Source organism: Palaemon carinicauda, chromosome 44, assembly GCF_036898095.1.
Source record: "Palaemon carinicauda isolate YSFRI2023 chromosome 44, ASM3689809v2, whole genome shotgun sequence".
In the NCBI taxonomy this organism is placed as follows: domain Eukaryota; kingdom Metazoa; phylum Arthropoda; class Malacostraca; order Decapoda; family Palaemonidae; genus Palaemon; species Palaemon carinicauda.
Genome location: NC_090768.1, coordinates 18,093,037 through 18,107,328, shown reverse-complemented (window position 1 = coordinate 18,107,328; position 14,292 = coordinate 18,093,037). Strand labels below are relative to the sequence as shown.

General features: G+C 41.4%; 1 protein-coding gene across 3 annotated transcripts in view; it reads right to left on the bottom strand.

The window, feature by feature from the left end:
• Positions 1-14,292, bottom strand: part of Hus1-like (Hus1-like checkpoint clamp component) — a 128,021-nt gene that overhangs the window by 64,163 nt on the left and 49,566 nt on the right. For all 3 annotated transcript variants that reach the window (XM_068366551.1, XM_068366552.1, XM_068366550.1), the window contains one exon: positions 4,461-4,743. In XM_068366551.1, coding sequence (XP_068222652.1) covers positions 4,461-4,743 — 283 coding nt within the window. The remainder of the gene's footprint in view (positions 1-4,460; positions 4,744-14,292) is intronic.

The window sequence follows — 14,292 nt, the reverse complement described above, 5'->3', positions numbered from 1 at the left end:
TCTGATTCATACAACCACTACCTCTTGCAAAACCACTCTGTACTTCTAAGATTGCATTCTCTGTTTTATCCTTAATCCTATTAATCAGTATTCTACCATACACTTTTCCAACTACACTCAACTAGCTAATACCCCTTGAATGACAACACTCATGCACATCTCCCTTACCCCTATATAGTGGTACAATACATGCACAAACCCAATCTTCTGGTACCATTGACAACACAAAACACATATTAAACAATCTCACCAACTATTCAAGTACAGTCACACCCCCTTCCTTCAACATCTTAGCTCTCACACCATCCATACCAGATGCTTTTCCTACTCTCGTTTCATTTAGTGCTCTCCTCACTTCCTCTCTTGTAATCTCTCTCTCATTCTCATCTCCCATCACCGGCACCTCAACACCTGCAACAGCAATTATATCTGCCTCCCTATTTTCCTCAACATTCAGTAAACTTTCAAAATATTCCGCCCACCTTTTCCTTGCCTCCTCTCCTTTTAGCAACCTTCCATTTCCATCTTTCACTGTCTCTTCAATTCTTGATGCAGCCTTTCTTACTCTCTTCATTTCTTTCCAAAACTACTTCTTATTCTCTTCATATGAACGACCCAATACCTGACCCAACCTCATTCATAAGTAATAAATTTATTTTCAAAATTTCACTTCGTTTAATGAAGTACTGTAGCAAATTATTTGTTTATTTTGGTGATCAGCTGATGACTCACCAAACCCTTTCTACAAACAAACATGCCAACTAGTGGTCTCCAAGCAGACTATTCTGTGCCATATTAGTTGTTTATGCAGTATTTATCTATTTTCTCATATTTTGTTAATATTTTGTGATAAAGCAATATTTTGATAACAATTTTGTTGCCTGAGTTTCAAAATAGTACAAACAGACCGTTGTTGAATTCAACCTTGGTAAAAATATCTCGCTGTTTGTTAGGTTACCAAGTTAGAAGAAGAGTATCTAGACCTAGAGTCCCATACATCAGCTAAAGTATTCCACCTAGAGGAATTTCTAGAGACTTCTTTGATCAATAATTATTTTGTCTGGAAATGTGTAGGCTATAAGAGGAATTTGTGATATACTACTGGAATTTTACTTCTTTACCTTCTTCTTCTTTAGATTGCCCGGAGCTTCTCTCCGGACAGGGGCTTTTTGACGGTGCGTCTAGCCCCTATACTTCTTTACCAAAAGTTGATTAAGAACGTTTGGCAACACTGCGTTCATGTAAACAACACTTGAAACATCATGACCAAATACTAAATGTCTAGTTGTGGTGGCAACTACGACAGGGTTAGAGGTTTCTTACATGAAAATGTAATAAAATTGGGATAACCAGCATGCTACTAATTAATATTAACTTAAAACATTACATAATACTTTAGGTACATGAAAAGACACGTTTTACATGTACCAGTATTGTCATGATTATTATTATTGTATGTATCATTTACTGCATTATCATGATTATTACTATTGCACGTATTACTAACCGTATTATGTACTTTCAACCATTATTTCAGATGTTGAATATCATTAGATTAATTCCTGTAATATTATTGATATGATATGGCAACATTAAGTCAGCATTGGCAACACTTATCATTTGTGTTCCCATAATGCAATCTGTCTGTGTCTTCATCCCCTTAGCTGATAAGTTATCTTCTCTTGTGTCCCATGTATCTTGTGTATTTACTCTAATAGACATTGAGAACCTACTTTTTAAGTTGTATCCTTGCCCCACCAATTAAGGTTAAGGAAGTTACCAACACGTACAAATACAACCAAAATATGAAATTTACTGTCCCTAACAAAAATCACACTGACTAGGAATTGCTGCTAGGATAGTTTGTAAAATCCTCAATTTCTTTTTTACCAAAAAACTGCTTTGCTAATTTAAGGGTGCATCTTATCACTTGTAGTGTCTTATGACACGGTAAATACGGTATATACCAAATCAAGTTACCTAAATGGTTAGAGACAGGGAGAAGAGGAGGCGACTGATAGCCAACATACCAGACACAGTACTACATAAGGAGTAGTAGTAGTTGTTGTAGCAGTAGCAAGGAGATGTTAGAGCGTGTCGAAAGTTTGTGAGCGCTGAAGAGAACAGATATGCCCATGTTGAAGCCTGCGCATGTGCCATTGCATGTAACTTAAATGCCCGTGCATGATAACTCTCTATTGTATAGCTGAATAGCGTACCGAAGCTCGCATAGTTACAGCTTACTCCAGGAGAGAAGACAATTTCCTAACATATATCACATAGACCGATTTGCACTGTTCTCACTGTACTAAGGGCAAGCGAGGTATTTAAGCACCAAGGCTGGCAGATGTGGCAAGTGTTGGGTTACGCTGTAGATATGAGTGTTGATCTCCTTCAACTGTCTGCAGTGGTGACTGTTGTTGAGCAATGACCTCGATCAACTATTTGTTGTGACAAGAGATGATTCTAAGAAGGAGCAAAGCTTGTAGATGGATGTGCTCCTTGCCCCCTAACCTCCCTGGGAGAGGGGTTAAGAGTGCTAGCGCATAGGGTTCATCGTTCTCTGTAGCCTTTTCCTCATATATTTGAAGAGGAACGATGAAGGTAATAACTCCGAAGGAATATAGCCTACAAGAGGTTTCTCCTTAGTAACAGGTTACCACCCATGGAGAACCGATCCCAAAGGATCTGGCCTCATCGATATCAGCAATAACCCTTAGGAGTTAAGGCCTACAAGAATCGTTGATGGTAGCTGGGGACCGCAAGCAGTCCTGCGGCCGCTAACAAGACTTGTTTGTACCTTAGGGGTACGGAGGGAAGGCAGTCTCACTCGCAGGCTGAAAATGCGACCAACCCCTGTTGTGGCTGTCAGTCAGTCTACCCGCAAGTGGGAAGATTGCTGTCCATCGAAGGTGGAGGGTTACTCTCTGTCGGAAGGGAAAGTTGCCCAACACTTGGTGGAGGTTAACTTTCCCTCAGAAGTGAAGCTGTCCAACACCTGGAGGCAGACCTCCCATCAGTAATCTCTGCTTCCCATCAATGAGCTGAGTTCAAGTTGAAGGTAGGCATTAAGCACTGCTTAGGATGATGATACTGCTTCCGAAGTTACTGGGTCACCCTCCTACTCCAGCTTTGGGAGGAACGAGAGAGAACCTGACGATCGGCTCGTGCTAGTAGTCACCCTGAGAGGAACAGGAACATGCTTCAGATTTTGCACTTCCTTCGCTGGCTGACCTAACTCAGAATGAGAGAGCTCGCAGTTGTCAGGTGTGGAGGAGACCACTCAGGAGAGGACTTAACCCACGAATGGGAAAGGTGTTCCCCGAGAGGAGCAGGAATATGCTTTCAGACGTTGCATTCCCTCTGCCGACTAAGCTAACTTAGAATAAGGGAGTGCATAGTTGTCAGGCGCAAAGGAAACCAATCAGGAGAGGACCTAACCACGAACAGGAAAGGTTTTCACCAAGAGCAGCAGGAACATGCTTTTAGACCTTGCACTCCCTCCGCCGGCTGATATGACTCAGAACAAGGTAGTGCACAGTCGTCAGCTCTGAGGAGGAAGACCGAGGTCAGGCTCTGGGTTGGTTGGAAGCAGCCTTCTCGAAGAAGAAAAAAAGGAAATCCACCCGAGGAAAACCACAGAAACGGGATGCTCAGGTAGGTCCCTCTTTGACTTCCCCAATGCCCAACTCCTAAACAGCAAAAATAACACCTGTAAAAATAAAACTCAATGAACAAATTAGTCAAAGGCCAGTCAAAAATAGGTTAAGCGGTAGAGAGAGACAATGTCCCTTCATTACTGAGCCGAAAGCAAAAGTGATGAGACAAAACTGGTGCGTGTGTGAGCAGGGAGGACAATGCTACCCACTACCCTCCCCAACTAGCAGTGGGGTGGTTATATCTCATAAGCTAGTCATCCAGCTTCGCCAAAAGTATATTCCCTAATAAAGAACAAAAAGGTTTGTATTAGTGACAGAGCAGGTACAATTTACAATAAAAATATCCAGCCTGCACTACTCTATACAGCAGAAACATGGAACCTAACAAGAAGGATAGAGACTTTGGAGAGGTGTGATCTAGGAATTTTAAGGCTCATAGCTGAAGTACAACGAGAAGGCTGTATCATGAGATGTATGGTACAAAGGCTGTGTAAAAAAAAACCTGAAAAACTCAAAACAATTTTGACAGTTTGAACTTGTTATGAGAAGGGATGAGGAAAAGTCCTCAGAAAAGCAACCTATCAAATGAACAATAAAAAGATCTGTAGTACAGATTAAGATATCGAGGAGAGAGGGATGGGTGAAGAACAGACCTTTAAACAGTTCATGCAAATACAGTAAAACACAAAAGAGAACAAAAAGAAATAATTTCACTTCTAACACTGTAGAGGGAAAATCAACCATAAAATTGATGAGGAGGAAGATGAAAATCTATATGAAATAATAGTAATGTTCCATTACCCCAAACTGGCATTGACAGATGCTTGAAGTGTGTGGAGACATCTACATCATCAGTAGTAACAGAAACAATAAATTTGCCTGATCTGTTTGCTGACACACATATATGTGATGATAATGACTTCATACGTTCCACGATGTGTTTCAGTTGACGAAGTGGAGGCAAATATATAGATGCCCCAAAGTCAGGCATTTCAGGTTCACTGTACATCTGCCACTGTCTCCGGGGTATAAGTTGTACTGGCACATCATGCACCACTGATCTTGCATGAATTGACAGTGTTGGCTGTAAGAAAAACAATGAGACATCAAATCATTAGTAAGTTTAACAAGAGCAAAAAAAAAAATGTCTTTAAAATTAAATTATAATACTATGTGAGAACTTGGATATAACTGGTGATACTTGCAACCACAATGAAAGTAATATAAAGTTATCTCCAAAGATAAGACATACTGTAGTATTTCTTTAAATTTCACAAAATGTACTTCTATGGGCTACAAATCCAAAAGATTTAGCTCAATTTTCAATTTTCTCATGATTATGAAAGAATTATTAGCCCCAGATGAGGAAAGGGAATTATTTTTATACATTGTACCTTATAACAAAATCCTTGAACCTCTATAATGTGGCCCTAAAACATCAAACCTGAACTCTCAAAACCAAATACTATACAATAATGAAATGTAGTGGCAATCTCAACATACAAAATAATTATAAAGTGAAAAAATTTAAATGTAGTGGCAATCTCAACATACAAAATAATTATAAAGTGAAAAAATTTCTAGTCCAAACTAAGAAAAACAATTTCTTTGGATTTAGCTGTGGCTGTGCCTTCATGTTACCAGCTTCTTAAGGAGGCTCCAGGGTGGACTCTTCCTTCCGTCCAATTGGACTCTGCTGTGACAGGACCTTTAAGTTCCCAGCTTCCTATGAAGGGTCCAGTGGGAGTTCTCCCTTCTATTCTAAGTATTGAAGGCTCGATAGTGGGCGGGGGCCTTCTGCCATGGAAATGTAAATGAGGAGGACTTAGTTAGAAACCCTTGGCAATCCTGTGATGGACATACCTTTTGGCCAAAGTTGAATAATTTTTGGCATAAGTATACGGACTTGTCATTCGATGACATCGAAATTTAGAGCTTTTTGGCATTTCTGGACTAAGGATGGCGATTCAAAGATCCAACTTTCAGGTCATGTCCCCACCTAACCCTGAAGGAGGTTGTTCAGATGCCATAAAGTCTGCTTTGACTATCTTAGCAGAGACAGTATCAGCCAATGAGGGTTTCCTTCTAGACCACAGTTTGCTGGATGCAAATACAAAAAAATCTCCCTTTTTTGACTAAAATGGTGAAATTGGGATCCGAGTCAATGAGAAATGTGCTGCTGAAAGGTGATTTTACACGGCCAAAAGTGTGTAGCTCTTTTTGAGAGTATATACTAGAGGGTTTGAAGGTTTCATGGTACCAAAAGGATTTGTTCTTCCTTAAAAATGGGATGCTCAGGTAGGTACCAATCAAGTGACCATTTTTCCTTTATCCCCAGATCACCTTGGGAGTGCAGAATTCAGTGCCTGGAAGACATTGTTCAATTTAGTATCTGCTGTGGATTCCTTGGAAGTGGGGGGCTAAAGGTGGATCCCTGAAGGCCACTTCAGCAGTAATAGAAGTACTGTGTAAACCTGTATAAGAGGTTTTGCAGAAATCTGTTAGAGCAAAGTTTGAGGCGAGGTGCCATGTTCCGGCAGGATTTGATCTAGAGAAGGGAGAGGTAGAGGAATTTCTGTTTGGAGATCTGTTATGCAAATCCCTCTTCACCCAAGGCCTAGTGTTTGAAGCCAATGTAGAGGCAATGGCCAATTCACTTTGAGAAATGAAGGAAAGTTTTTTGGTCTTTCCCAAAATAGAAGGAGGCACCCTTTCATAAAGTCGCAGCCTACAAGACCCAGCTGCAGGCTCAAAAGTAACCCGCAAAGACACCCACCCCATTTCCCATTTCAAGCCTTGACTTACACCTATGTTTCCTTGAGAGGAACAGGGACAGCAAAGCTACTCTGCCCAAGGTGAGGCCCTATCCCATGGGCAATCAAACTCTAGTTACAGAGCAAGGGGGGACCATTGGAGACCATTCAAGGGAAACAGAAGAGTTGGTAAAGAATATAGAGACAGAGGATATTGTCATTGCAGGGCTTTGGGTTGGGGGTTGTCTTCATAGTTTTGGGGAACATTGGAACTTCTCTCAGTGGGCGTATAGTCTGAAGGGGTCGGTCGGTCCTGGATTTCAAAACCTCCCAGAAACTTTATTTTGTAATAAAGATGCTGAAAAACGGAGTCACAATAAGGTGCAGGTTTCTAATATTACAGGCAGACTATTCGGCATATTGAAGAAAGACTCCCCAGAGAGAAAAGTGATCTTTGACCTTTCCTGTCTCTACAAACATATCAGGTGCGATTCATTCAAAATGACACCATCCTGGATGCCTCCAATTACTGCTCAGAGGTTCTTAGACCTATACAATATTATAGATCTAAAAGATGCTTACAGCCCCGTTCCCATTTCTTATCACTTCTGACCTTACCTAACGTTCATACTTGGGAGGGGAGTTTACAGGTTCAAAGCTTTGCCATTTGGCCTTATTATTACCCCTCAAGTGTTTACAAAGCTATTAACCCCTTCGCTATGAAGACGTCGGGATGTGTCAAAACATGCCTGGTAATACACACCGTGACATCAGGATACATCATTTTCATTATTATTATTACAAGTTAAGGGGATCGTCTGCCATGGTGTTTTGACATACAGTACCAACTTTCAGAAATCAAAAAGAGTTTTATTGCTTCTATGTATGCAGAAACATATCGTACATGCTCTCCAGCAGTTTCAGCCAATTATTTTTACAAATAATGAAGATATAGCGGTCTTTACATGATGACTTCATCTTTACTGCGTTGTCTTTATTCATGATTATGTAGGTCTAATTTTAATATTTTTCTATGTTGTCATACTGTTCAAATTACAGAGAAAGCCTCTGACTATAAAGTCCCACCCACAACAAGACGAAAACTTACCAGCAATGCAAATTGTTCACGCACGAGATTAGTCTTTTTCGTACTACCCTGAATTCTCTTTTTTTAATTATCATCTCTACAAAATACCATCATCTTCATGTCTTATATCTTTCATATTAGTATTGTTCATTGTTTTCACAAGTAAAAGTTAGCCTACTGTCCTTACTTCCATTTATTGCCATTCTATGCAGTAGCCTATTCGTCATGTTCTTACATCGCTCGCTTGCGAAAACGTCATAACTCAAAAAATTTATTTTTGAGTTATCCATATAGACATATTCATCTTCAAATGCTGATTTTTTTGGCAAAAGTGTCATAATTGTAGCTAAAAAATTGATCGCTAGAGGCCCTAAATGTCCTAACGACAAAACATAATATGAGTGTGTTTTAATTAATTAAAATGGCTCTCCTGAAAAATAGCTATTTTTGAGTTATGACGACGTTGTCGCAAATGAGCGACATGCGCAGTCTCTTTCCAAGCTCGTGAAATACCAAAATCAGTTATGATCACGTTCATAGAAAGTTAGTGACAGTCAAACGCAAGGTGATAAGACAGACGAACGAACAAATCTTACGTCTAATGAACATGAACACACACGCACATTCACTCACAGTGTCGCTCTCACTCTGACTCTCAAGGGGAGCACTTAGGCCTCAAAAATAAAAAAGAGAAAGGTTAGGTCCTATCCCGGTTCCAACGGCAAAAGATAAATAGTTAGTAAAACTACAACAGAAAACAAGAAGACCATAATTATTGTTAGGGCAAATGGAACTTCACAACCTAAGTGGTTCAACAGAAAAAAAGCCAATGCAATAAGAAGTAAACAGAGGAAACGTAAATTAATGGATCCACAGCATTCAATTCATAAAATTTCCGAGCAGAAGAAGTTAGGACAAGAAGTAGATAAACTAGTTGGAAAGGCCAAGATCAATGAAGAGAAAAGAGAGGCTTTAGCAAGTAAAGAAAACCCATAAGAATTTTTAGCATATGTAAACAGTAGAAAACCAATCAAAAATGATATTTTCATTATAAAATAAATTTTTGAATATACTTACCCGGTGAATATATAAATAGCTGACGTCTCCGACGGCCCGACAGATTCCAAAAAACTCGCGAGCGCTCGCCATGAAGGTTGCGGGTGTGCCCACCACCGCCGACTATCGGCCAGATACCACATATACTTCTCAACCACTCCAGTTCTTCTCAGTCCGCAGGGTCTCTATCGGGGAGGAAGGGAGGGCCTTTAATATTATATATTCACCGGGTAAGTATATTCAAAAATTTATTTTATAATGAAAATATCATTTTTAAATATTAAACTTAGCCAGTGAATATATAAATAGCTGATTCACACCCATGGTGGTGGGTAGAGACCAGTATTATAACAATAAAGGCGTATATGCTCAAGAGTTTTTGACAAATATTTCATAAAAACAAACTTAAGTATAGGTACCTGGTAAGGAAGCTGACTCTGATGATTACTCTGCCTCATTAGTCCGCTTTCCTCACGAAGCCCAGCCATCCTCTCAGGATGCTGAAAGACTCCCAGGAGCTGTTATATCCAGGGCGAACACCCCTATAACAGGACTTCATCAATACCCTTAATCGGGGCGCTCTCAAGAAACAACATTTTGACCACCCGCCAAATCAAAAAGATTGCGAAAGACTTCTTAGTCTCCCGTACAACCCAAAATAAGATTAAAAATTTCAAGAGTAGATTAAAAGGATATTGGGATTAAGGGAATGTAGTGGTAGAGCCTTCACCCACTACTGCACTCGCTGCTACAAATGGTCCCAGTGTGTAGCAGTCCTCATAAAGAGTCTGGACATCTTTCAAGTAATATGAAGCGAATACCAACTTGCCTCTCCAAAAGGTCGCGTCCATAATACTTTTAATGGATCTATTTTGCTTAAACACTACTGAAGTTGCTATCGCTCTAACTTCATGAGCCTTGACTTTAAGTAAATTACGATCCTTCTCACTTAAATGAGAGTGTGCCTCCCGAATCAAAAGTCTAATAACATAAGACCACGCATTCTTAGACATGGGCAAAGAGGGCTTTTTAACGGAGCACCATAAAGCCTCTGAACAACCTCGTAGCGGTTTAGTTCTGGATAAATAAAATTTAAGAGCTCTAACGGGGCACAGCACTCTTTCAACTTCATTCACCACAATCTCAGAAAGACTGGGGATTTCAAATGATTTAGGCCAAGGACGAGACGGAAGTTCATTCTTGGCCAAAAAACCAAGTTGAAGAGCGCATACTGCTTTATTAGTGGAGAAGCCGATGTTCTTGGTAAAAGCATGTATCTCACTAACCCTTTTAGCCGAAGCCAAGCTCACCAAAAAAAGTGTCTTGAGGGTAAGATCCTTCAGGGAGGCTGAATTTAATGGTTCAAACCTGTCTGACATAAGGAACTGTAGGACCACGTCCAAGTTCCAAGCAGGAGTCGAAATATGACGCTCCTTGGAAGTCTCGAAAGACTTAAGCAGGTCTTGGAGATCTTTGTTATTAGAAAGATCCAAACCCCTATGCCTGAAAACAGAAGCTAACATGCTTCTGTAGCCTTTAATGGTGGATGCAGAGAGGGAGCGACCGTTTCTCAGATAAAGCAGAAAATCCGCAATCTGCGCTACAGAGGTATTGGAAGAGGAAATAGAGGAGGACTTGCACCAGTCTCTAAATACCTCCCATTTCGACTGATAGATCCTGATGGTAGAGGATCTTCTAGCCCTCGCGATCGCTCTAGCTGCCTCCTTCGAAAACCCTCGAGCTCAAGCGAGTCTTTCGATAGTCTGAAGGCAGTTAGACGAAGCGTGGGGAGGCTTTGATGAAATCTCTTTACGTGAGGCTGTCGCAAGAGATCCATCCGCAACGGCAGACTTCTTGGAACGTCTAACAGCCATAGAAGTACCTCTGTGAACCACTCTCTCGCGGGCCAGAGTGGAGCAACCAACGTCAACCTGGTCCCTTCGTGAGAGGTGAACTTCTGCAGCACCTTGTTTAGGATCTTGAAAGGTGGAAAGGCATAAACGTCCAGGTGAGACCAATCCAGCAGGAAAGCGTCTATGTGGGCTGCCTCTGGATCTGGAACTGGAAAGCAGTAAGTCAAGAGCCTCTTTGTCAGTGAAGCCGCAAAAAGATCTATGGTGGGTTGACCCCATGTCATCCATAGCTTCTCGCACACAGTCTTGTGCAACGTCCACTCCATGGAGATGACTTGTCCTCTTCTGCTGAGGCAGTCCGCCAAGACATTCATTTCTCCTTGCACAAATATCGTCAAAAGAGAGATGTTACTTGCCTTAAATGGAGTTCCTTCTGATCCGTGGACCAAAGACCCGAGCATTCCAGACTGTCCAGTGGAGCTCCCTAACCCAAATCCGATGCATCTGAATAAAACACATGGTTTGGGTTCTTGATCGCAAGAGAAAGACCTTCTCGAAGTCTGATGTTGCTGTCCCACCAAGTCAGACATGTCTAGACTGAGTTGGAGATTGGGAAAGAGATACTCTCTAAGCCCTTCTCCTTGTTCCAATGGTTTAGGTGAAATTGGAGAGGGCAAAGGTTGAGTCTCCCCAGAGAGATAAACTAATCCAGCGATGAAAGAGTTCCCACGAGGCTCGTTCAAACTCTTACAGAGCAACTGTTTTTCTCTTGCAAGTGACGGACTTTTAACAGAGCTTGTTCCATTCTTGTGGGAGACGAAAAGGCCCGAAAAATTCGACACTATCTCCATTCCCAAATAAAGAATAGTCTGGGATGGAGTACTGTAAGTTACGACTTCTCTACGTTCACTATGAGACCTAGCTCCTTGGTTAGGTCTAATGTCCATTAGAGGCTCTCCAGACAGCGATTTAATGACGACGCCCTGATTAGCCAGTCGTCAAAATAAAGGAAGGCTCTGAATCCTCAAAAAATGTAGAAAGCTTGCTACATTTTGCAAGGGCCTTGTAAAAACAAGAGGAGCAGGAATGAGGCCGAAGCACAGTGCTCGAAATTGGTACATTACTTTCCCGTCCACAAACCTCAGATGTTGTTGAAAGTTTGGATGAATCGGGATGTGGAAGTATGCATCCTGAAGGTCGAGAGAGACCATCCAGTCGCCTTCCCTTACTGCTGCCAAGACAGATTTGGTAGTCTTCATCGTGAACTTTGTCTTGACAATGAACACATTGAGCGCACTTACATCTTAAGTACTCCTGCAGTGAACGTGGCTGCCAGATCATTGGAGCCATCCCTGATAGCCTTGTTCATGCATGACATAATTGTACAGCAATACATTGACAGCTGGAGAGACCTTCTTACTTAAGGCTCCCAGGGACCAATCCAACAAATAAATACTTCAAACGCTCAAAAAAAACTCCTAACAGGAGATGGTCTAGCTCTGAAGCAGACCATAAAATCTTGGAGCGTCTCATGGCTAGACGACGAGGAGAGTCCACTAGGCTTAAGAAGTCTCCCTGGGCAGAGGCAGGTACTCCCAAGCCGAGAACTTCTCCTGTGTCACACCAGACGCCCGAGCGAGAAGCTAATTAAGAAGGAGGAAAAGCAAAAGCAGACTTTCCTAAACTTCTCCTGGATTCCAACCAGTCTCCCAGTAAGAGCATGGCTCTCTTGGAAGAACAAGAGAGAACTGACTTCGTAAATGTAGGAGTCGAAGGAAGTCATGCCAAGAGTAAACTCAGACGGCGGAGCAGCTGTTACAAAACGAGTAGGACAAAATTTCACTAAAGAAATTCATAATTATAAAACAAGGGATTGTTGGACCACCCTAGGTTACTCCTCTTCTGAAAGACTCCCCAAAGGTACATTAGTTGAAAGGGGGTCATCAACTTCTTCAGAAGACACATCATCTGATAAAACTAAAGTCTTGCGAGAAGGAGATTTATATTCAGAATGACGTGAAGGAAAAGCCTGACATGCTACATCAACTTGTATATGAACAGAAGGTAAAGTTGGAGGGTCGATGTCACGTTGTGACTGCAGAGAATGTTATTCTACTACACGTCGTGACAGAAGTAACTGACGTTCAAACGTCCCGTAGTAACAGCGGTGACTGCTGTTCGATGCTATATCGTGACTACGATGACTGACCCTTGACGTCACGTCATGTCTACGGTGTCTACCGCTCAACGTCATGTCGTGTCTGCGGTGTCTGCAGCTCAACGTCACGCTGTGACTGCCGTGGGTGACGTTCAAAGCGATCAAAGTTACATCGAGATTTATGCTCCGCATCTCGTTTAACAGCAAAGCTGTCACTAGGGATAACGTCAGCGTGGCGTAAAAAAGCTCGTTTAGAAGGTTGAAGACCCGAATCACGTATCCCAGAACCGTGACGTACAAAAAGCAAAGGATCCTTTCGCACAGGAACAGGATCGTAAGCTTCTATTAAAGAAGAAAGCTTTAACAGCATATCTTGCAAACCACTTGAACTTCGGATCAACCTGTGACTGCGGTGGCTGACGTTCAAACTTCACGTAGTAACAGCGGTGACTGCTGATCGATGCGCTATCGTGACTACGGTGACTGACACTCGACGTCACGTTGTGTCTACCGCTCAACGTCACGTCGAGTCTGTGGCAGAAACGTCTGTACATGAACGTCATCGCTATGAACGGGACTCTCATGATGACTACAGCTAGGACGTTGAACTTGTTCTGAAGGAACTAATAAACGTTTCAACCGTCTCGAAACCTTACGCCCAGGCTTTTAAAGAGACGAATCATCGGAAGACGAGGAGAAACTTCGTCTCTCCTGTCTTATGGCAAGGACGTGCTTGACAGGCAAAGTCTGATACCTTTGAGGGAACGTCTGTTCGTTGGTTTACACTCCTCACTCCCTTAGGTCCTACGACATTCCTTCTCCCTGGTGCAAGGGAGCCTGAAAGAGGTCTCGGACTAGGCAAGCGACAAGCACGAACAAACGAACCCTCCACAACACAGAACATGTTTTTTGCACTTCACTGATATCGCATTTTTTAATAATTTCACATTAGACATGAATAAAGCTGATTTCTACCTGAAGCACGCAATTCTCCCTTAAATCAAAAGGTTAGAAATGAGTCGTATAATGTAAGCACATTAGTACAAAATGAAACACACATGCAAAAATCAATAAACATATACATATATATCGAATAAAACGGAAATATATAAAGTTAAGAAGATCAGTGACTGGGGATGAGACTAAAAACTAGTTCACTAAGGACTACGTTTTCAATCTCTCACCGTACAGTGCCTTGGGATGAGAATAAAAACTAAAACGTTTTATCCTCTCTCCCCGTACAGAGACTTGGGACGAGAGTAAAAATCTGAATCGAGAACGTTACTCGCTCCCAAACTCCTTGTACAGAGACTTGGGACGAGAATAAAGATCGGATCGTTCTCTCTTTCTCTCTCTCTCTCTCTTGTCACTCACAAGAGAATGGCCCACTCACTCTTCGTAAATAACAGGTTATTTGACTAAAGAAAAAAACTGAAAGGACTAAGAAATTGAAAATTAACATGTTCCTTTAAATTAGTATCTAAAAAACTTCAGTTTGAAAGAAGAATGAACAAAACGTCAAAATCGATTTACTCTTTCTGCAAAGTGAAACCGTGATTCTCTCTTTCTCTATCGTAACGATAGAGCGCAAACTGCGTAGCATAAATAAACCAAACGTTAGTTCATCTTTGAAAAACAGCACGAAGACTATTCATAGAATAAATTTCTTAAAATATTTTCTAAAAATATTCATCTCATCACTCTTACAGAGCAACTGTTTTTATCT